At 45.5% G+C, this 22,861-nt stretch overlaps 1 protein-coding gene across 3 annotated transcripts in view; it reads right to left on the bottom strand.

Moving 5' to 3' along the window:
* Positions 1-22,861, bottom strand: part of NBEAL1 (neurobeachin like 1) — a 2,018,929-nt gene that overhangs the window by 905,766 nt on the left and 1,090,302 nt on the right. For all 3 annotated transcript variants that reach the window (XM_069615520.1, XM_069615521.1, XM_069615522.1), the window contains one exon: positions 11,121-11,296. In XM_069615520.1, coding sequence (XP_069471621.1) covers positions 11,121-11,296 — 176 coding nt within the window. The remainder of the gene's footprint in view (positions 1-11,120; positions 11,297-22,861) is intronic.

Below are 22,861 nucleotides of genomic sequence, written 5' to 3'. Positions count from 1 at the left end.
CTTTACCACTGAAGTACTTGCAGTAGTTGGGAGTTTCACTGAGTCCTTGCAGGACAGTTTACCAGGGCAAGGGACTTTGAAGCAGTACACCTGGCAGGTGTGTGGACCAGGTAGAAGTCATTTAAGTACTGTAGTCTGGTTCAAGACTGAACAAGAAGAAGTGGCAAGACCACTAAAGTATATTGTGAACTGTTGTGGAATCATCCTGAAGAAAGCATTTATGTTGATACAGATGAATGGTGGATGTATTATTACTTTCAAAGAACAAGTTGTGTTGAACTCTCTGTCACAAGTGGAGAGATAAAAGACTTGTTGAACATTTTGAACTATTGTTTAAGTCCAAGTGAGAGACTTTTTAGTGCAAGAAGAACTTAATTAGAACTTTGTTGCAAGACGGAATCTTCTTATTTTTAACTGTTAATTGACCATCCTGTTTGAATCTAGGGAAGATAAACTCACCCGGGTTACAAGGCAAAACAGTTATCAGGTTTTAAACATAACTATAGTTTCTGTTATATTAAAACTACCATACATTACCTTGTTACGTTTGTTGTATGTATAAGAGACACCAAAGGGAAGGATGAATACTGCAATCTTCCAGGGCCATTGTCACCAATCCGATGGAGGGTTTCCCTCCCCATGAGTTCCACCCACTGAGCACCACCCCCAAGGGGACCATCAGGCAGTGGCATCACCACCCTGGCCTCATGGAAAGGGGCTCCTCCCATGGAAGCAGTGACAAAACCCCGGGATTCCTCACAGCTCCTATGCTACACAAATCAAGGCCCCTGTACATGGGATCTAGCATATGTCAGCATTACATGTCTACATGCTCCAGTGTGGTGATTAACAATTTCACATTTCTGTTTTAACCTGGGTTTACATTCATTTAATCCGGGTACACATTACACAACATACTCTGGAACTTGCTTAATCTGCGGGGATAAGGCTTTTGTCTGGTTGCCCATCAACTGGGGAGGGAGCTGCTACCTGGGATATATCTTACATGCAGTGTGCCATACCCTTGTTTTTCCTGCTCTTTTCCGGTCAGAGAGAGACTCTGACTGGGATTCGTTTGCTGCAGGTGTGGGGTACCTGATACCAGCCCTTGGAGTCAAAATAAACAGAGGCCGATTGACTAAGCTATCTAGTCTAGTGAAAAACATTGCCAGTGCCACTATTGCTTCCCTGTTGTAGTTGTCACGTGAACAGCTGTCCATCCGCACAATCATACTCTAGAATCGTATGGCCCTAGATATCACACTCGCCTCTCAGGGGGGACATCGTAAAAAGTGTGTGTTGTACTTTTATACCAGATTACGCTAGAAATATCACAGACATCACACACATTCAAAATACCGTAACCAGTTTACACAATGGCGAGTCTGGTTGGTCTTTTGGATCATGGATAATGGGGCTATTGCGGCTGCTAGGAGCATCCATTGGGCAGATTCTGCTCATAGCTCTGGTTATACTCCTGGGGCTGTCCAGTCTGTCCATGTTTTTGTCAGCGCATAATCAACACATGTTCAGATGTTCCACCAACTACTCAAGTAACGTACTGCCAGGTGACTGAAGAAGCTATTTGTTATGACATGCCTGGATGTGAAGTATGCACTATTAAAAATGTGTGATATGAAACTGATGTGAAGGTCTCATAGGAGGGGACTGTGGGGGGAAAAATGGAATAAAGTATGACCATACAAGTACTCCCCTAGTACCATTGTATAACAGTATGTTCTGCTTGTCTCATGCCATGTTGAACCACTGCTCGCCTCTTCACTGTTCACGCTTCTAATGTATATCCGTTTTGGCATAGCTAAGCGTGTTTTGTGCTCTTGCCTTGTCTGAGGGAGCTTTAAGCAGGCGGAAGTCGTCACATTACAAGCATTAGGGAGTATAGTTACCTTGAAGAAATGTCACTGTGCTGCTTACTGATAACACTAACGAGCACTGTCGAATGCAGCTGGCATCAAAACACTGTACAAGAAGGGCTTTGTCTTATCAATAAAGCGCAAAAGTGTGACTTTGCCAAGACTAACACCACCCCTTCCATTGGCACCCATGTAGTGCTGAGAGTATAAGATACCTGGACCCAGGAGGGAGTTGTTGCTGTTGGTCATTTGTTTTAGCTTACCGCTTTGACTAATCAAGTGTTCATCAATCCACCAGAATCAAGTGGTCTTTATTTGTCACTATAGCCACCATTGGTAACGTTACTGTAGCTAATTGATATGAGGTACTGGCTACTACGACAAGTGACAACAAATCAGATTGTGCTGGGAATAAAACTGGCATTTCGCAAGCTACAAGCAGTGAGGAGGATAACAATCCCGCTCTTGAGGGTGTCAACACAGTTAATACCCCGGGGTACAGGGCAAATACTAGACTAGAAAACCATCCTGAGACTGTACAGACCTCCCACATCATCACCAGTGACATGGCAAACAATGGTTCAAATTGCGTCTGTTTTCACAATCGATTCTGGAGTGAACTGCTGAACTCAAAAGTACTGTTGTGGGACTCACGGGGTAGTAAGAGACTTAAGGGTCATCTACAGCGAAGGAGAAGCAGGAAGGCACCACAATAATAACAAATATCACCCTACCAATTAAGGCGAAACATGACGATACTGTGATGGCAGAAAACAATGATAGAATGCTCACATCTGCACAAATCTTGCCTCCTCTCCCTTTGACATTGAGATCAGTAAATAAATATGCAGCTTTGTGCACACTTGTTCCTGCTAATAAAGACATGAAGGCAACCCACATAATAATAGTTCACTCCATACCTCCAACACTACAATTAATATGGTCATAGCAAATGAATATAACTCGAGGCAGCAGGCACTATCCAATGAATAGGAAAGGGAATGGTTAAATGTATGACAGGGAAGTAAGGAATCTTGTCTGCATGTATAATGTCCCCAGACTTAACAGGAATTACTATAAAAGCATAGAAATCCTAACCAACAAATCCACCCACTGGATTTGATCTTTGAGGGGCTGTGTCTCAATTATAAGAGACAATATTGTCCGCTGCTCCAGGCATCCGTTGATGAATGATAACTATGATTATGTCAGTTTAGAGCTGAAGGACAATTATCTCATGCAAGGCCTTTTATCCATTGAATATAGGTAATACCCTGCATCAACTACAAGACTAGAGTTAACAGGTAATGCTCCCACCCCTCCAATAAAATCCTGCTACGAATTCACATCTAATAAGCTAGGCAGGCAGTAGTATCAATAGCAGTGTTTTAATACCCAACCACTCAATGGAGTGGGGGCTCATTGCATGTAGTAATATTGATTAATGAAATCAATCAAATACTAATACTCCGGTGTGCAGCATTGAAGCAGTTGATTGACTGGAGAAAAACACACATTTTGGCAAACACCATTGTAGCCCAAACCCATGAAAGCAATTTAAGCATACTAAGCTGGAAAATTGCAGTGTTAGAACATAATTTAGCTGATAATCATTGGTGTGGACTGATAAGATGTTATGATATTGTGTGCTTTCAATAGACCAAGGACATACACCCTTTATACATGTAGGGTTATACAACCTTCTCTACACCAGCCACAAAAGCGGCAGGCACACGGGAGGCCCAGCAGGGGACTCATCATATGCATCAGTGTCCGAAATTAGCACAGGTTCTCAGGACTTGCAGGATTTGGCTATACAATTCAAATCTGGTCCCACATTGCCAATTGTTAACATCTAAAATAGAGTCAATAACAACAATGGCATGAATACTGAATACAATATTATTGTGCAAAAAACGGTATCGAGAAAAGACGCACATCGTCCCTCCTACTGCCCTCCCCAAGGCTTACATGTCATCTTGCTTGGAGACTTTAATCTCCAGTTTGAGATTAAAGAGTCTATTGCTGCTCTTGATAACATTATGCAAGAGGACAAGACGTGTGGTGTGCCTACCCAGAGAACAAGCTATCCTAAGCACAAACACAGGTACGCAATGGAAGTGCTACACACTGTCCTGAATCTGGAATTGCGCTCGATGACACTTCGGCATCTGCAATTTTTGTCTCTGGGAAATAATAGCTTGCACATTGACTACATATTGATTGTCCTGGACAATTGGGAGGCTTGAAAATAAAAGTCCTGGTAAGAACAGAAAGTTTCCACTGTTCTTTATCCCTCAAATCTGTCTTTTGTAATGTAAACGAGTACGATGATTACTCAACTGACCAGAAGCACCCCACTGAGAACACATGGTCATGCAAGGAAATCAGTCAAATGGGATCATCTAGATCCAGACAGGCCTTACCGAGAATATATTCCGCCATTTTACCAGCCTTTCGAGTGGATACTTATTGACATTGATGTTAACAAGAAAGAAATCCCGAAGCTATATAATGAACTGTACTATCTATTCCTTGGTCACCAAGCCAGCTGCTTTAGTGGAATAAATTAGAGTAAAACACAAACCCTGGTTTGACAAAGAATGCAGGGTAGACATGTAGGCACTAATCACCTGCACAAAGAACAGCGATGTCTATACCAGGAAGTAAGAAGTACAGACACTATGTCGCAGGTAAAAAAAACTACTAGCGCACAAAAAAATAATTATTTTCCGAGGCTAAATGGCGAGGTATGTTAGAAGTCATTCATGAGGGAGATAACACAACGTTCTGGAATCTGTTGAAGGCAGGGACACACAAACCTGAAACCGTCATTGTTACAAGCATCAGTGAGGACAAATGGCAGGGCCATTTCAGTACCTTGTTGTACAAGGAGTCACGTACAGTGTTCTCATGCAACAATGTTAATTACAGAACCATCCTGCTACACCTGGCAAAGTTTATGCCAGTGTCCTATTAGGCCCCCTGCTCAATTGGATTGTAGTGACTGAGGCAATAGACTATCATCAAGTAGGATCCCAATGTGGCGCTAGCAAAACAGACCAGTTCTTCAGACTCTCACTGTTAATAAACAAATATGAAATACTGAGAAGGGCTACATTATGTGTGCTCTTTGTAGATCTGAAATCTGCCTTTAACAATGTCCCAAGGACTAGACTTTGGAAAAAGCGGATAACAATCTGAGCCCAATTGCCTCTGTTAATGGCCATAATAATATTGGATAATGGGAAAGAGGCATGTGTAGATTGGAGCCTGGCTGGTGATATGACCTTGTACTTCCTGGTCCAGAAGTGGGTGCGCCAGAGGTGTGTCCTCGCGCCCACCCTCTTCCGTTTGCTTATCAACTCAATTTTCTACTGATGCGCCTACATTTAGGAAATGACAAAATTACATTTCTCTTAATCACAGACGATGCAATTTAAATCTGACCCTGAAGGGTCCAAGGAAACCATAGGCACCCTTTCAGCAAAACGCCTCCAATAATGGTCTGGAAAAGTACCAACAAAATACTAAAGACAAGGTATTGTATGTCCCTCAAATCAAGGGTTGCAACTATACTCTTTACTTTATTTTTGATACCGTGCTGCATGCCAAAAGAAAACAGCGACGTGAGCAACAGGCCACATAAGGAGAACTAATCTACTCCTGTATTAAAGAGGTGGCCCTTGGCTGCTTTTTTGAAACTTGCTAAGCAAGGAATGGTTCTTAAAGTGAGCGGGAGCTCGTTCCAAGCATGCAAAGCCCAAACATCGAAACAAACTCCCCCAAATTTCTGCAGTTTATACTGTGGCAGAGCAACATTTGTGCATCATTTGATCGGAAAACTCTCCTAGATGGAACCACCAAGAGGTGATCAGACGTATTGAGGCACGGAGCACACAGACATTTGTGTGTTAAAAACAGAGTTGCTCATCCTAGGGACACATTCTAACATGAAGAAACTTAGTCAGGATTATACCTCATTTGAAATTGACGGGAACATTATCAAGGTTTCCAAAGATGTGAAGACACTTGGCTTCTATCTGGATGCCACCCTCTCTTTTGATAAGCAGGTGAAGTCATTGGCATCTGCCACCGCCTACACATGCAAGCTCATTAGAGCAGGCAAGCATTTTCTCTCCGATAACAACTGCCTTATCCTAGCGAGAGCATTAATCCTTTCGAGGCTTGATTATTGTAATGCCCTCTACATCGGAGCAAACAAATCCATTACCCACCGACTTCAAATTCTTCAAAACAATGCCCTACGAGCCGCCCTTGGTGTACCCAAAAGATCACATATTTCAAACATCAGGCGTCAAAACAACTGGTTATCCTCCCAAAACAAAATCCACCTCAAAGTAGCATCCCTGGTTCACAAAGCCTTGAAACAATGCAGCACCAAGCTATCTCTGCAATAAACTCACAAAAAGAAATCACTCGCGCCCTGCCAGAACTGCAAATGCCAACAGCCTCATCATTCCTAGATTCAGGTTATCTAAGGCGGGGGGTAGTAGCTTCCCGGTGCAAGCAGCTCAATTATGGAATTCATTGCCTAATCCTCTACGCGAGGCACAGCCCTTCCCTAGATTCAGAACTAACTACATCAATCTGCTAAGGACTGCTAATGAATAGCCTATTGGCGCCCACTTATCCTTCACCCTACCCTAGAACATACATTTCATCATGATCTCTATGGTCCCACTCTCTTGTACATAGATTATCTTATCATATTTTGTATCCATTCGGCATGTAAACCGCAACTGCTGCCTTCCTGTGATATTTTGCATTCTATAATTTGTATTTTGTATTTATACAGTGTATGTATCCTATGACCCCACCCTGCAACCTAAGCTTCGCATTTTTCTGTACTGCTGCGCCCGGCTACCTTCGGGTTTGGTGCGCATTATAAGTGAATAAAACAAACAAACAAACAAAGTCAACGTTTTTTGGAGGATTATGTTCTTAACTGGCAGCCAGTGCAAATTCCGCCTAGCAGCAGTGATACGATGATGTTTACCCAGCACACTAACAGCCCGGAAAGCAACATTCTGAGTGGTTTGCAGCTTTTTACATTACCGGTTGACATACCAGCCAATAGGCTGTTACAGTAATCAAACTTCGAGCTGACGAGAGCAGAGGCAACAACAGCTCTGTTCTCCTCTGAAAGGTATGGCCGGATTTGCCTAAACAAGGTGTTTAGATGGGCACAAGAGGAACGAAGATGGGAGGTATGCTTGTTAAAGGTAAGCTGCGAGTCAAGTAATCCACCCAAGAGTGGGGAGCCACTGGGATGGAACAACCAGCAATCAAAGTGACTAACAGGAGTCGCATTTGGACCTTACTGTTGTTAAGTGCCAACGAGTTCAAGGAAATCCAGGACTGTATTGATGCATAGATTGTATTAACAATCAAGGTGATAAAGGCATGATCAAAAATAATCTGGGTATGATTTGTATGGTTCATAGAAATGGGTTCAGTGAATTAAATCTTTATTAAAACTGATATTTGCATGTTCATGCGGGTTCGGATTAATATAAGACATGCTGTGTGTGTGTGTTTTGTGTGGGTATTTGGTTTGTCTTGTGTATATTTATTCTCTTTTTCTTTTCTCTCATCTTTTTTTGTTTCTTCTTTCCATGTTATTTCCCCTCTTTATTTTCTTTAGTCTTAGTTCTTATACAAATTTGAGGTTGTGTACAGAGGGTTGACAGCAGTAGGCCAATTGATATTTTTGTTAATGTACTCTTTGCACATTTATAATCTTTTAGGAATTGCTCACTTAACTCATTGATGAATTTGTAAATTGTTAATATTGATGTCAGGATTTTGAGACTTGTTACCTATTTTATTGAAAAATATAAATAAAGTTTTCAAAAAAAATAAAAAATAAAGAAATAATCTGGGTATCATCTGCGTAGTTGGTGGAACAGACTCCCATGCTGTCAACTGGGTCAAACAAAGGTCTTGTGAACAGATTTAACAGCGCAGAGAGAGAGGAACGAGCCCTGTGGAACACTGCAGGTAAGCTGGAAGGGGAAGCCTGAAAATCATCCACGGCCACCCTGACCAAACCTGGACCTAAGAAAGACTTGATGCAGAATGTGGCACTTGCAGCAAATTTACCAAGATAAGACAGTCTTTTTATGAGCAAGGAATGGTCCACGAGGTCGAATGCGGCCAACAGATCGAGAAGCATTAGAAGTGCCATATGACCACAATCAATAATGCCTGCGATATTAGATGTTAAATTAAGGAGAGCCGTCTCGGTCCAGTTTTTGGCTCGAAATCCCCACTGTCACGTCCCCAGAAGATGTTTCTCCAGGAACTCCTGCAGCTGAATATAGGCAATCCAGTCCAGGATTTTAAGGAGGAAAAGAACGTTGGTGATTGGCCTACAATTGCTAGCAACTGCAGAGTCCAGGTTGTCCTGCTGAAGTGGCGTAATCCAGGCCTCCTTCAATGAATTTGGAACACAAGATTTGGCAAAGGAGACATTGACAATCTTGGTTATCCAGGGAATAAGAGCCATGGAGTCCTTGATAATACTTGTTGGGCATACATCTCCCAACCACAAAAGGGGTTTCATGCCACTTATAATGGCCTGAACTTCACTCTCAGAAACTTGATAGATGCAAAACAAAGCATGATCGCCCCCCAACAATGGCTGGTCTGATGAAATCCTGAGTTCAACTGGGCAGCCAGACAGATTTCCCAGTGTCAGCTGACAAGATCTTATAGTATGTTGGTGGCCAGAGATCTTTCTTTTGAGTTTGTCCTCAAGAATCGCCTTTTCGATCGTGAGCCTCTTATTCTTCGCTTCCAGTTCTCGGAGGATAGCAAAGAGCTCCTTAGCGCTTGATTTAACCTCCAGAATTCTGGAATTGTAACTGGCCGGTTTGGCAAACAAAATGGCTTTCTTATAGACGGCCACAGCATCTTTGTACTTGAGCAGCGTGTTAGGGCAGGTTTTTTTTCACCAAAGCCGCTCACTGGATCTTTTCAGTTTACTGTATGCAATGATCTAATTATTGACCCATGTATTTTTATTAGTACTGTTTTTGATAAACTTCACCCGAGCGGGTTGAAGACAAGTCCCTCAAGCTGGTTTACATGTACTATACCCTTGGAGTGAGATTCGAGGGCAAATGCAGCTGGTCTGAGCAAATTGGCAAGGCCGGGCAAACCTTGCACACGGCCAGTAAGGCAGTTACAGGGTTTGCTAAGTCACATGGCAATGGCGCTATGAGGCCCTCGGCTTGAGGCCTATAAATGCAAAGCCAAACCAGCCTCTATATACGGCAACCGACATGTGAAAGTAGAGAAATTTGCAATTATTGAAAACACCTTTTTAAGGAAGCTACTGTGTTTGCCAAAGGGGACACCTAATGTTCAGCTAAAAATGGAAAACAACTGGCATGGCATAAAGTATAATATTTCAATCAAACCGATACTCTATTGGATACGGGTATGGACACCTCCTATACGCACTAAATTGAAAGACGCACTCAGAGATATCCTCTCCCAAGGTGGTGGCAGAAGGCTTCCTTGGTGGAGACATGTGACATACACTCTTAATCTACTAGGTCTTAAAGGGCTGTGAGAGGACCCTTTATGCGTAAAACAAAATGTCCAAAGCAATGGTGAAAGGTTCTTGCAATAACTACCTTTGTAACCAACTCATTGCGCAGTATCAGGACTCTGCTTTAGCACAGACATATTGGCTAGTAAAGCAAGAGATTTGCTATGAAAAATATTTAGACCATATCCAACTAGAATACGCCAGATCTCTGTACATCAGATTCAGGCTGGGTACTCATGTGTACAAAGGTGCTGGAACACATAGTATTCTGATGAATGCACTTACTGCCCTTGAGTCGAAGAATCCTTGCAACATTTCCTATTCCTGTGCCCTAAGTGTCTGGATTTAAGATCAGTTTACCTAAGGCCCATTCTCAATGAGCATGCTGTCAGGACTCAGGAGCCACAGTGAAGACATGTCACTGTTTAAATCATCAACAAATGATAAAATATTCTTAAATGTTGCAGCATATATACTTCTTAGGGCCCAAAAACATGCATTGCTCTGGACGGATTGACTACTTTGTACCATCTGAATTAAAGACACCTCCGTCACTGTTTTCTTCTTTGTTATTAACTTTTAGATAATGTATTGTTTTTAAATATATTTGCTTTCATGACAAACCTCGAAATAAGACTATTTGACTGGAATATTCACTTCTCTGTGGATGTGAAAAGATAAATGCCTGCCCCTGGCTAATGAGAGATTAGCAATCGAAACATAACCCAAGGGATCACATGATGTTGTTAGCATCTCATTGCATCACAAAATTAGCTACATTGCGCAGGCAAATTATTACTGTTGGTTAGTGCTCCGAATAAATGAAGTAGTAGTCTGGCTTCTCAAAATATGGGTTAGTTTAATACATTTATGCAGAGTCCTCTTCTTATCCCGCTCTTTCACAAACACTACTTTGGGGCCCTATTTCAAATCCGACTGGATCTGCAGAAACCACTCCATGAACAATGCTCTAATGCCTCCTGGTCTGAAGAGAGCCATTTCAACATACAAATACAACTTTTAACTTACCTGCATTACTAATACCAATTAAAAAAACATACAAGAAACATACTGATGTTTCAAACCATAAATAACAAAAAATGTTAACTGTCCAAACGTCAGTTTTAACCCCACTTAAAAGTCATATTGTTAGCCCTGGTTACAGTTGGTCATATAAATAATATAAACGTCAAGTTCACTAAATGCCCAGGAACGTGGCTATTATGGGAATATTACTGCTGTATTTTCTCTCAGCACTCAGTTTTTCAGTCATTCAAAGGAATGTTACATAAGTTGGCTTCCCCCTTTAAGTCCCCATGTGTTTTATGGTCTTAATGCAATATTTCAAATGCAACAGGACACAAATGAAAAGAATGCTAACAGGACACAAATGAAAGGAAAGCTTCATCATGCACTATTTAGCATTCCTAGCCTTGATGAACTGCTAAATAATCAGTTGTAAAGATTATAAAGGACCAAAGCAAGTCGAGTTGTTAAAAATACATTGCTGTTTGCATACAACAGATCTGACATGGACAGACAATCTACTAAGCTGCAATATTACCCATTCATTTTCCAAAGCATACATGCAGCCTAATCAACAGATTGTTTCCTCTGAATCCTCTTCCAGTCTGAAGACTGAGCTCTTGATTTACTGCACTCACTTGAGCTTGAGCTCATCTGAAGGCTGCAACAGCTGATTGGCCATTCCCAGTTTGCTCAGCGCTGAAAACACTTGGCCCCTCTCGATCCAGGTGGCATCGTCAGACAGGTCAATACCCTTCCAGAGAACACCGATGACTATATCAGTCAGGAGCTGCACCAGTTCCTCCTCACCTGCCTAGAGAAAGGGACGCAGGTTTTAAAACTATGTTAGTAATATACTGAGATTACATTTCATGGCATTCATAGTGAATACATATGAGTATACATTCTATACAACATGTGTTCGAGCATAGACAGAAATATTTTTGTTCCACCACTGTTTTATTTAATGGTACAGGTACAGGCAGATATGAATGCGGTTCTCAAAACCTATTTCCGAATAATAGTCAAACAAATACATTAATATGTTACTCAACATAGTAACCTCTGAGCGCTTCATTCTTGGGTATTCTCTTTCACAAGTGTGCACTAAACCAGGCATGTTTTGTGAAAACGGCATACCAGAAGCCAACTCTAGTTGTGTATTCCTTCTTGGGATTAAGTTAGAACGCAAAATGAGGAAGGGAAGACATCCTTCCTCCAAAGTACAAAAACGGGAGCTGAGCTTCTAACATTGCATCAAATGGAAACCTGAACACATGCTGTGACAAAATCACTCCTATTCTGCAGGAGTACAGGGATGAGTAGGGGTTTCCAAACTCCTACTCAGCCTCCCCTCCCCCCACTACCTCCAAACTGGCAGGTGCACTCTATCATAAAGGTGAAACAGGTACAACACGAATGGCATACTATTATGAATCCTGCAGTGTCATAACAGAATCCCAAGCCTATCCTCCTGCTGTCTGGCCTCCTATTCCATTGTGCTGCCTGGGAGCTGGCAGCACCTTTCAATCCACCTTCTGCACTGGGATGCCCACCCAAGACGCTGCCTACACCTAAAGGCCACTAGAGTCACCAGATCCTATCCTCCAATACTCTATGCCTTACAGTGCCTAGATTCACCTTAAAAAGAGCCGGAGGATCTAGCTTCACGGTCCGGGCCTCCCTTTCCTTTCAATCCTTCAGGAAACAAGTTATTGGATGGTTACTGGAGCAAAACTAACCCTACCATCTTCTGTCTCCTATGCCTGACGATACTGCCTTACCCTAACTATCTTGATGCTCATTGTAAACTGTATAAATTGTACAAGTTGCACAAATGTATAACTGTAAATTGTATATATTGTTTTGATGTAACGTGTCCGGAAGCGCCCTTTTACCTCTGGGTCTGGAGCGCTATATAAATAAAATAAACAAACAAACAAACAATAAAGCAGGTAATCTGCACCATTTTGCATTCTGGGCCATTTGCTAAAAAACGAAAAAAGCGAACTGCTTATTTATTCAGCCCACTTGGGTCTCTGATGCTCACTGATACTGTTGCTTTGCTTCCTTATGTGCACTTGGTGCTTTGCTCGAAAAAAGCCCAGTTGATTTACTGTGTTTTTTTCCGGCTGCCTCGTGGTCTTCCTAGATGGCCACTGACTTGTTTTTCAGCACATAATTACTTTTGTGCTTCAACCCTGGAGCCTGCCTCACTTTTGATTGGGCGCTGAAGTCCTTAGTTCCCCCAATCAAGGAAGCCAGCAGGCGTACCAGGCCCCCTCCTCAAAGCCCTCTCTTAAGGCCCCTGTCTGAGGGAGCCACTCTACATGCCACCACTCCATCATCTTGTCCCCAGGCCATGCCCCCAAAAGAACAAACTGACACTAGCTCTCAATGACCATGAATAATCTGCTTTTGCATTGCACTGGTAGGCAGCCTAGATCGCCCTGTCCTGGGCTATACCCCCCCCTGAACCCGCTACCAATTGATTGTTTGGTTGAATAATGCCTCCCTTGCCCTCTAGCTTAACTACAAACCCTAATTTCATCACCTCTTGAAATATGTATCTTGCTGTGCCACAACCTGATCGCTTTCTGCTGCTTTTTAGTACCTTTAGTCAAATTTCAAATTTAGGCGTGCTTTACATCTGTGCATTGCCTGTTTTCCATTGCACACCTCCTACTTCTGTGCCTCCCTGCCTGGCTGCTATGCCACCTGGTGAGTACTGTGCATTGTGCAGCTCCCCTGTCCGTCTCTTTCTCCCTCTCCTCCCTACTCCATGGCACTCTCTATCTCCCCTATCTACTCTAACTGCTACTCTATCACCTATCCCACCCTCACAAAGTCTAGAAGAAAAAAGCTGACAAAAGCTCTTATGGACTCTAACCCAGACCTACCTATTGCGGATACATACTTCAATGCTACTTCCAGGCAGACTATTACTGACATCCTCTTTTCTTTCCCCTATCCTGACCTATGGACCCCCCATCTGGTCTCCACTATATCCCCTTTCTTCGCCTCACCCATTAATGGTGGCACTAGGTGGGAAGTACTCGTGGCATACTACTCCTCCTCTAGGTGCATCATTAATGTATATCGAAATGGCACTATCATGGCCCAAGGTTCTCAACTTACTCTTCTCTTTCTCGATCAGCACTTCCTCCATTCTCCTGCCACTCCTCTCACCTCTCCACAACCACTGACGGGAGTACCACTTCCCTGTACACCCCTTGGAAAAACTTTGAAGGTGGTAACCAGCTTCATTTAGCTACTCTGAATGCTCGCTCTGCAGTCAAACATTCCTCTGACATCGGTCTCCTCAAAGACTTTGACCCAGACGTCCTTGCTCTTACCGAGACATGGTTCAATGCCAGCTCTGTCATTGCTCTTGACACTCTCCTTAGTGAGGGCTACAAAATCTTCTCCAAACCCAGACCCAACAGGCCCGAAGGTGGAGTGGCCCTGATTTTCCCTGAGTGGGTCCCTGCTTGCATCATACCAACTCAATCCTACTCCTCTTTTGAATGCCTCGTTAGTAGGCTTGGGGTCTACTCTTTCCCTCACCCTCGCCCTCATCTACAGGGCCCCCTCCCCTGGCCCTATCCCTCTCTTCCTCTCTGAATGGGCTAACCTTTGCCTCCTCCCTCTCAACCTCTTTTTCCAAACTCCTCCTCCTTGGTGACTTCAATAGCCACCTAGAATGCCTTTGATCATCCACCTCACAGTTCCATGCCCTATGTGACTCTCTCTCACTATTCCTCCTTCCGGCCCGACCCACTCAGCCGGACACACCCTGGATGACCTCATTTCTGGTGACATCCCTATCTCTAATCCGGTCACTACCCCACTACCCTGACCAGTCTCTCTCCTCCCGCCTGGGCCCCTTGGCCCTCTATCCGAACCGCCCCCAGCACTGCCAGCCTCCTTCTTCGTCATCCAACTGATGAAGCGACAAGTGACAGTCGCTGCTTTTGCTTCTACCTTCATCCCCCCTGCAACCTCTGCTTCTGACTCTCCCTCCGATCCTGTCCTTGCTAATTTGCACCTTACTGTCTCTAACACCCTTGACATCCTTGCCCCTGTCATGAGGATCCGCCAAAAACATGGCTACAAGAACAATGGCTGGTATGTCTCCAGTCTAGCATCTCTAAAACGCAAGTGCAGAGTTGCTGAACGGAAGTGGCAGACCTTGGGTTTACCCTCTGACAAACTGGCCTGCAGCCTGCTCCAAAGGCAATATCGTTTCACAAAATTTTCGCTCAAAGAAGCAGGCCCACATCCAAGCCTTTATCTCTGGAGCCACTAACAACACGGCCAAGCTTTTCAAATTCTGGAAGGAAATCGCCAATCCAGCTGCAGTCTTCACCGCTCTCCTTCCTTCCCAGGCTCTCAGCACCGCTTTGGCCTCCCATTTCATATCCAAAACTCAGGACATCCTGTCCTCACTCTCCTCAGCCCCCATCTCCACTCTGGTGTCTGCTCCCTTGGCACGATCCCTTTCACTCTCCTCCCTGCTGCCCATAGCACTGAATGAGATCTCTAAAGTTCTCTGCTCTATGAAGGTCTCCTCCAAACAGGTGCTCCCGTGCTCTTCTAGAACCATTAAGGCCAACACCTCCTCTCTCGCCCAGGCTCTCAATGACTTGTGCAACCACTCCTTCGCCGCGGTCTGTCCCTCTATCCCTCAAGCACTCCCTTGTACACCCTCTCTTAAAAAAGCTGTCTGCTGACCCCCTCCTACCAGACTAACTATTGCCCTTAAGTCCACTACCCCCTTCCTGGGTAAACTCCTGGAGAAGCTGGTCCTCCCCAAATGACCCTCTACACTGAACTTGTTGGTTGCCTACATGATCATTAACCTGGATTCAGGGCATCCAGAAGCGCTGAAACTGCTCTCCTGAACACCTGTGAAATCATGCTTGCAAACCTCAACTCTAACTCTCACACTGTTCCCCAATCTCCTTGGTCGCTCCTCTACCTTTGACACAGTCCACCATTCTATCCTCATAAAATAACTCTTATACCCTCAGCATCACTGACCGGGTACTGGATTGGCAGACCCGTTTCCTCACTTATCGCCCTTCCCAGTTGCAACTGGGCCCTTTCTCTTCCACCCCCACACTTTCTATCTGTGGCGTCCCCCAGGGCTCTATCCTATTGCCATGGCTCTTCAATGTCTATCTCACCCCTCTGGCTCACCTGATCTCCTCCTTCTCTCCTCATTTACAGTGCTATGCTGATGACACACAGCTTTCCCCCAAACTCCCCTCTACTACCTCTTCTTCCTCCTCTCTCATCCCTGATTGTCTGTCCGCCATTCAGGCATAGTGTGCAGCTAACGATCTCTATCTTAATGCCAGTAAGATGGAGATCCTTCTCATCGGGACACCTGCACCCTCCTTTCCTCTTACCTTTTGGCAACCTTCTCTGGGCCCTCTACTCGCACCAACTTGTGAGGCCAAAAACCTTGGAGTCATCTTCGACTCCGCTCTCTCCTTCACCCCTCACATCATGGACCGTACCAATAAGGCTCCGTTCCAGCTTTGCCTCCTCAGAGGCATTCTCCCTTTCCTCACCTTCCCCCAGAAGCTCAATGTCTCTAGAGCTCTGGTCCTCTCTAGGCTGCACTACTGCAACAGCCTCTTTCTCAATCGCCCTCTTTCTTCCCTACGTCCCCTCCAGCAAATCCAGAATCGGGCTGCAAGTCGTATCCTTGGCCTCAAGCACAGGGAGGGTATCTTTACAGCCCTAAATTCTCTCTATCGGCCCCCGATAGCTGCAAGGATCAAATTCAAGTGCCTCTGCATCATCCACAAGGCTTTCTGAGGCCTGGGACTATGCTATCTCCAACTTTCCCTTCCTAAATACTCTCCTGCTAGAGCCCTCGGCTCCGCTCCTCGAACTCAAACTTTTTAATTGTCAAACGCTTCTCCAAGCAGAGAGTGGGTAGGCAGGTCTCTTTCCTTAGCTCGTCCCCCCCTTTGGAACAGCCTCCCTGCCCCTCTCAGACTTGAGCCAGACCTCCTTAAGTTCCAGAAACTGCTGAAAACTCTGCTTTTCTCTACCTCTTTCTCGCTTTCCCTTCCCTGTTAATCACTGCACTGCCGCTGAGACCGGTGGCCTGGTCCTCATGAATCTCACAGGATACCAGGCCTTCTACCCAGTTAATACCATCACCTCCCCCCCACTGCACTGCCCCTTGCAGGCCCCTTCTTGGTGGCTCTACATCCTCCCCATAGGAGCCGCTCGCATTAGCACTTAGTCTGAGGCCTCTGTCTTGACTTCCCTCCCGGGCCCACCACCCGCACTTGTCCATTCCTTGCCCCCCCCACCCATCCCTATCTCCTGCACTTCTTCACTGCATTTGCACGTCCGTATACCACAAGGTCCACTAGGACCACAACTGTATATTTACTGTTTTTCCAATGTGTTTTCTCTTCCCATTTAGCATTATGGCGCTTTGAAACACAATTCTGTTGTATAAGCGTCTAACAAATGCTCAATAAATAAAAATAATGTGACCTCCCATGTGGCCAGGGAAAGGCAGCCGCTACCTGATCCTAACCATGGGGGTGGTATTAGAAGGGAGGATCACATGGGAGGGGAAGGCTGTTAAGGAATGTGGAGACTTGTCAGGAGAGAAGTGGTATTATCCTTTACCCAATGATTATACATTGAGTTTGTGTTAAAGACCCAAGAGAAAACCATGACTTCCTTTGAAATCTTCCCTTAAATATACATCCTGTAAATCCTTGAGTGGATTAAATAATGTGAAAACAAATACGAACATTATAATGCTATTAGTACTGAGATGAGAAAGAGGTGTCCTGAGTTGCCAAACTGTAAGGAGTGGTCTAGTTGTTGTAAGGAACCACACCTGAGCGGGACCTTAAAACATTTAAAGGCCTTTCATGTGCGGACTAAGAGGAGAAGCAGGAATAAGGCGTTGATGGAGTCGCCGCTGTACTAACAGCGGGACGCTGTGCAGATAACGTGGAGAAGGTCGAGATCCCGGTGGAAAGCAGAGGACGCCCAGCAGGAAGCGCTATTGAGGCTGGCTACCCCACGGGGAAGAGAGAAGGTCTCTAAATCCTGTATCCCGCTCCTTTGACAGCCAGCGCAAGCAGAAGACTGAATGGAGCTGTCAAATGATGAGGAAGGCCAGACGAGTGCTGAACCATAAGAGGCGAGTCAGAAGGAGATGCCAGGACATAACGGTGCAGTTGGCCGGATACAGGTGACCTCGAGGTGCTCCAAAGTAGACCGCTGTGTAAGAGTAAATCCTTTGAAAACCAAACTTTTGTTGAATTTAAACAAACTCAGCACAATTCTCCTATTAGGAGATGTCGAATAGGAGAATAATGTACCCCGCACATTTCCAAAGCCAAACAGGTGACATAATAAAACAGAGGGAATACAACCTTCCAGTAAAGGGACATTATTGCCAAAGCCAAAGAAAGCCAAAAGTGACACCAAGGTAATGTGAATATAAATAGTCCCAGAGCCAGATACCCTATGGGAGAATGTTGTAAACTACATTGCCAGCAGCCAATAGGTTGCACAGAAAGAAGTCAGATTGCAGGAGAAAAGTCCTACTTGTAAAAAGAATCAAGGAAGAGAGAATTGTAACCTAGTTGCCTATGGCAAACAGATCAATTACTTTTTGTGCAGCATGTGAAAAGAAGTTATCTGAAAAAAAGGGATCAAGTGGGAGAGAGCTGTAACCTGTACTGCTGATGGCAACCAGATCAATATAAGAATCATTGTCAGTTTATTATATGTTACTCACCGTAGTGACTAACATACTCCTAGTCCATAGTCCCCTTTCCTCCATTCATACTGTATGGGTGTCCATTGCTAGGGATGGGAAACCAAACATTTTTCACCAGAAAAAAATGTCTTCCCCATCAAATTTAGATGCGCGCGGGGGCGCATGCACTCCCCTATCTCTGCCCACCGGTGCCACTCCTCAGTCCCCTTTGAAGCGTCAGCTATATTATAATTCTGGGTGGTGAATTGGTCTACCTGAGGGTGGCCCCAAATGAAGAATTCCCTCAGGATACCCTCATTCAAATGCCACTCGTAGTTGTCGACTCCAAGCCAGCTGAAGCTGTCCGCCTCCAGGTTGGACTCTGCCGGGAGATGGACTGCTGAGAAGTAAATGCTGTTCGATAGTGCCCACTCCCATATCTTGATGGACAGCCTGCAGAGGGGAGGAGACCTGGTGCCCCCTTGCTCGTTGATGTAATACATGCATGTGGAGCAGTCTGTCTGAATGAAAACTGACTTGTTGCCTACAATGGGGAGGAACGCTTTGAGAGCAAGCAAGATGGCCATCATCTCGAGTCAGTTGATGTTCTCTGGTTGTTCCTGCTCTGACCAGATTATATGGACACTGTGGTTGTCCAGGGTACCCCCCATCCCTCCAGCGACAGGTCCGTGGTAATAGTGACCTCCGGTAGTGGCTGTCCAAACAGCCTGCCCACTAACAGGTTGGCCTCTGTCCTCCAACATGAGATCCTGGTGCGGTTGCTATGGAATGCTGACTAGAGCCACTTGGGAGGCAGTTTCCCGATTCCATGAGGCTAAGAAATGTAGCTGCAGCCTCCTCATTCTGAGCCTTGTATGTGGCACCGCCAGGAGACAAGCCGCCATTATTCCAAGCAGGCGTTGGTACCACCATGCCGAAATTATTGGTCTGCTGAAGAATTTCCCTGTGGCCCTCTTGATTGCCTCAATCTTATCTTCTGAGGGGAAGATCCTCTCCACCTGTGTATCTCAAATTAGTACCAAGAAGGCTAAGGTCTGTGTTGGAAGTAACTGTGATTTCTTGAGGTTGACGGAGAACCCCAATTCGTTTAAGATGTGCATTAGACTGGTTGCCCAGTGCTGGACTACCGCATTCATTAACCATGCAAAGACTCACAGGCCGAATTGAGGCCAAATGGGAGGACCTTGTATTGGAGGTGAAAGCCCATTATCCTGAATTGTAGGACCAATGGGGCTCCCAAATCGGGACGTGCAGGTAAGCATCCTTTAGATCCAGGGAGCACATCCAGTCTCTCCCCACACAGTGCCTCTGCTAACAGTGCTGGCGTAACCATCTTGAACTTTTGAAGGGGTGGGGAAATGTTCAAAGTTGACAGGTTCAGTACAACTCTCAGGCCAGCCTGGTTCTTTTTCTGTATGGCAAAGATACAGGAGTAGAAGCCCATGCCTCGCTGTGAGGCTGGAACCTCCTCCATTGCCTGACTCACCATGAGCAAACAGTTCTCCGCCAGAAGAGTTGCCGTCCCAATCTGTGTGAGTGGGGGGTTGGAGGGAAATGGGGTATCGGTAGGAAGAAACCACTGAGAGAATCCATTGGTCTGTGAACCTTTCCGCCAGGAATGAATGTGAAGGGCAAGCCTGCACCCCACCAGAGAACTGTGGATCTAGATGGCATTGTCACCGTTTCTTTCAGTCTGAGGCTGGTGCCTGGGAGGGGGACTGGAAGAAGCCCTTGTGCAACGATTTGTGCTGCTGTCATGATGCCTACCCCCGGGCATCCGGATCAAGCCCATCAGCCCCGGGAGCAGGCATCCAGACATTTACAAAAACCCCAGCAGCCCCAGCTAGGGGCGGTCTGGGTTCAGTCCTGGCGCCGTAGGCACCAGGCTCATAATAAAAATCAGTCCTGGCGCCATAGGCGCCAGGCTCATAGACATTACTTACCTCATGCAGACCATGCTGCAAATAAATCCAAGCCAACGTGAGGCCTGGATGGGACTATTTTACTACAGGGACTATTTTTTACTCGGGTGTTGTCCTGGGGAACCTCTTTCCTGGGACTACTTTGGAGGCTATTTAAACCGCGCCCGAACAGCAGCACATGGTTTGTGTTATTCTGCATCCAGCAGCGCGACTCTCACCGTGCCTGCAGCCAGCATCCAGTCTTCTGCCACGCCCGCGTGCCTGCAGCCAGAATCCAGTCTTCTGCCACGCCCGCCTCGAATCCGGAGCTCCTAGAATAAAGAGGAAGAAAAGGACAAGGTTAGAAAACAAACTTATTTCAAATTCCTCACCTGATTCCGAATCCATTTCATCTCCCGACCTGGAAGGTACATCAGTCCGGCACGCGTCGCTTCGCCAGCTCCAGCACGGTGCGATACTCACCAGTTCTCACAGCATATTTCGATCCGGCACTGTCTCCATCATTTCTTCGCCGTACTCCGGCACCTAGGGGCACAAGAATAACAAGGTGAGCCAAGGGAATCAACAAATACCTCTTACCACCATAGACTTACCTGATTTACCACCGGCTGTATTATTCTCCATATCTTCATATGCCGCATCTGTAAAGAGGGAGAAAACAACACGCATGCATTAGTTACCGGACAGCGTTGGGTAACACAGACTCTTACCTGAACGCCAGCAGCAGCTACGAGACCTTCTTCTCACAAACTCAGTTGCAACTTAAAGAAGGAAGGGGACAAGAGTGAACATCGGGTACATTGAACTCTTTGAACTTGATACTTACCAATCCAGCCTGGGACTTCAGAGTCAATGCTTACCGGAACTCTCCCAACGCCTTCAAACCAGTGAAGTAACTGGTATCTACACGCCCCTGCAAGACATGCAGGATGGAGAGCTCATCTTTTACAAACATAAGGTGAGGTTACTAAGGGGATATTGGAGGTGATTAGTGGGGGAGAGCGAGAACAGTTGGGAGGCCATCACTAAAACCCACAGGTGGCTAATCCCTGTCTCCACTTGCAGGAAAATACTTCTTCGGGTCCAGCAGACAAGACTAGGTGGGCCAGTCCAGACAGTCATCTCTGCACTACGCATCACGTTGACGGAGACCACAGCTGTCCGGGTCCGATCGACACCCCTGTGGGGTCGAGGTGAGCGTAACAGAACACGAAACCTTTCTAAAAATACCCACCAGGGTGTTATGGAAACCTCGGAAACCGACCAACTGGCCCAATTATTGGGGGAACTTAGGGCAGAAGTACATGCCGCTCACCAAGAGACTAATGCCCTCAGGAGAGAACTGATTGTCTCAAAGGAGCGCACTGATGATCTGGCTAGGCAACTACTGCAAAACCAAGCTGGGCAAACACCCCTACCTGGATATGGAGGAAAACCAACCCTCGTTTCATCAAGCAATCCTGTGCAAGTGGTTTTACCAGGAAATATTCTGTTAGCTCCATCCGAACGCTTTGCTGGGGACCCCAAAAGGTTTGCCGTGTTTATGAACCAATGCCGCTTGCACTTTTTATGCAGACCGGCAGCCTTTCCAAATGACCAAGCCAAAGTAGCCTTTGTATTGTCATCTCTTAGTGGCAGCGCAGCAGATTGGTCCATTCCGTTAGTCAACCAGGATGATCCTCTTCTCTGGGATTTTCAGGGTTTTCAAAGGAGCATGGAAAAACTATTCGCCAGACACTCACAGGGTCAAGCCCTGGACAACAAACTTTTATCCTTACGACAGGGTAACCAGGATCTGCTAACCTATATTGCAACCTTCAAAAGGTTGGTGGTGGAAACCGGGTGGCCGGAGGAAAAACGAATTTCATTGTTTCATCGTGGACTTCGGGGAGAACTCAAAGACGTCTTGGCTCAAGTTGTGAACCCACCTCAGGATTGCACAGAATTTATAGACTTAGTGGTCCAGCTAGACCACCGACTTCAGAACCGAAAGACTGATCGAGCTAAGTTCGAGAATCAGGTATTGGTTAAACCCAATGTTGCCCCCAAAGGAACAGATGCATCTGAACCTATGCAGATCGGGGGGGTTAAAGGACCCTTAACTCAAAAGGAAAGAGAAAGAAGATGACAGATGCAGTTGTGTCTGTACTGTGGAACCTCAGGACATTTTCTACGGGATTGCCCTAAAAAACCACCCAAGAAGGTGGTAGGAGTTGCTGATAAAAGCCACATAGAGCCGGATTCGGGAAACGAGCACGCCCGACAAGCGTAGAGGTCCGCTTGCCGAGCTTAAAGAAGGACACTCAGACCTTGCATATGATCATCCCAATGGTCCTACTTGATCCCAGGCAGCCATCACGTATGCACGCAGTAAGGGCATACATAGATAGCGGAGCCGTATGAAACTATATGGACCACGAATTGGTGTCAAGGATGAATCTACCTCTTTGCAAAAAGCCCACTTCGGATGTCATCACCACAGTTGATGGAACTGAGATTGCCTCAGGGCCTGTAACTCATTCCACTACAGAGATGACACTGTTGAGTCAAGATGGGCATCGAGAGACTATTGTGTTTGATCTAATCAAAGCCCCACAGTTCCAAATAATACTGGGGATGCCATGGTTGGAAACACATAATCCCTGTATAGAATGGCGAGAGAAGAGAATAACCTTCCCGGATT

Source organism: Ambystoma mexicanum, chromosome 9, assembly GCF_040938575.1.
Source record: "Ambystoma mexicanum isolate Mex_15411 chromosome 9, UKY_AmexF1_1, whole genome shotgun sequence".
NCBI lineage: Eukaryota > Metazoa > Chordata > Amphibia > Caudata > Ambystomatidae > Ambystoma > Ambystoma mexicanum.
Note: the sequence above shows the minus strand (reverse complement) of the source record. Positions and strands in the feature narration are given on the sequence as shown.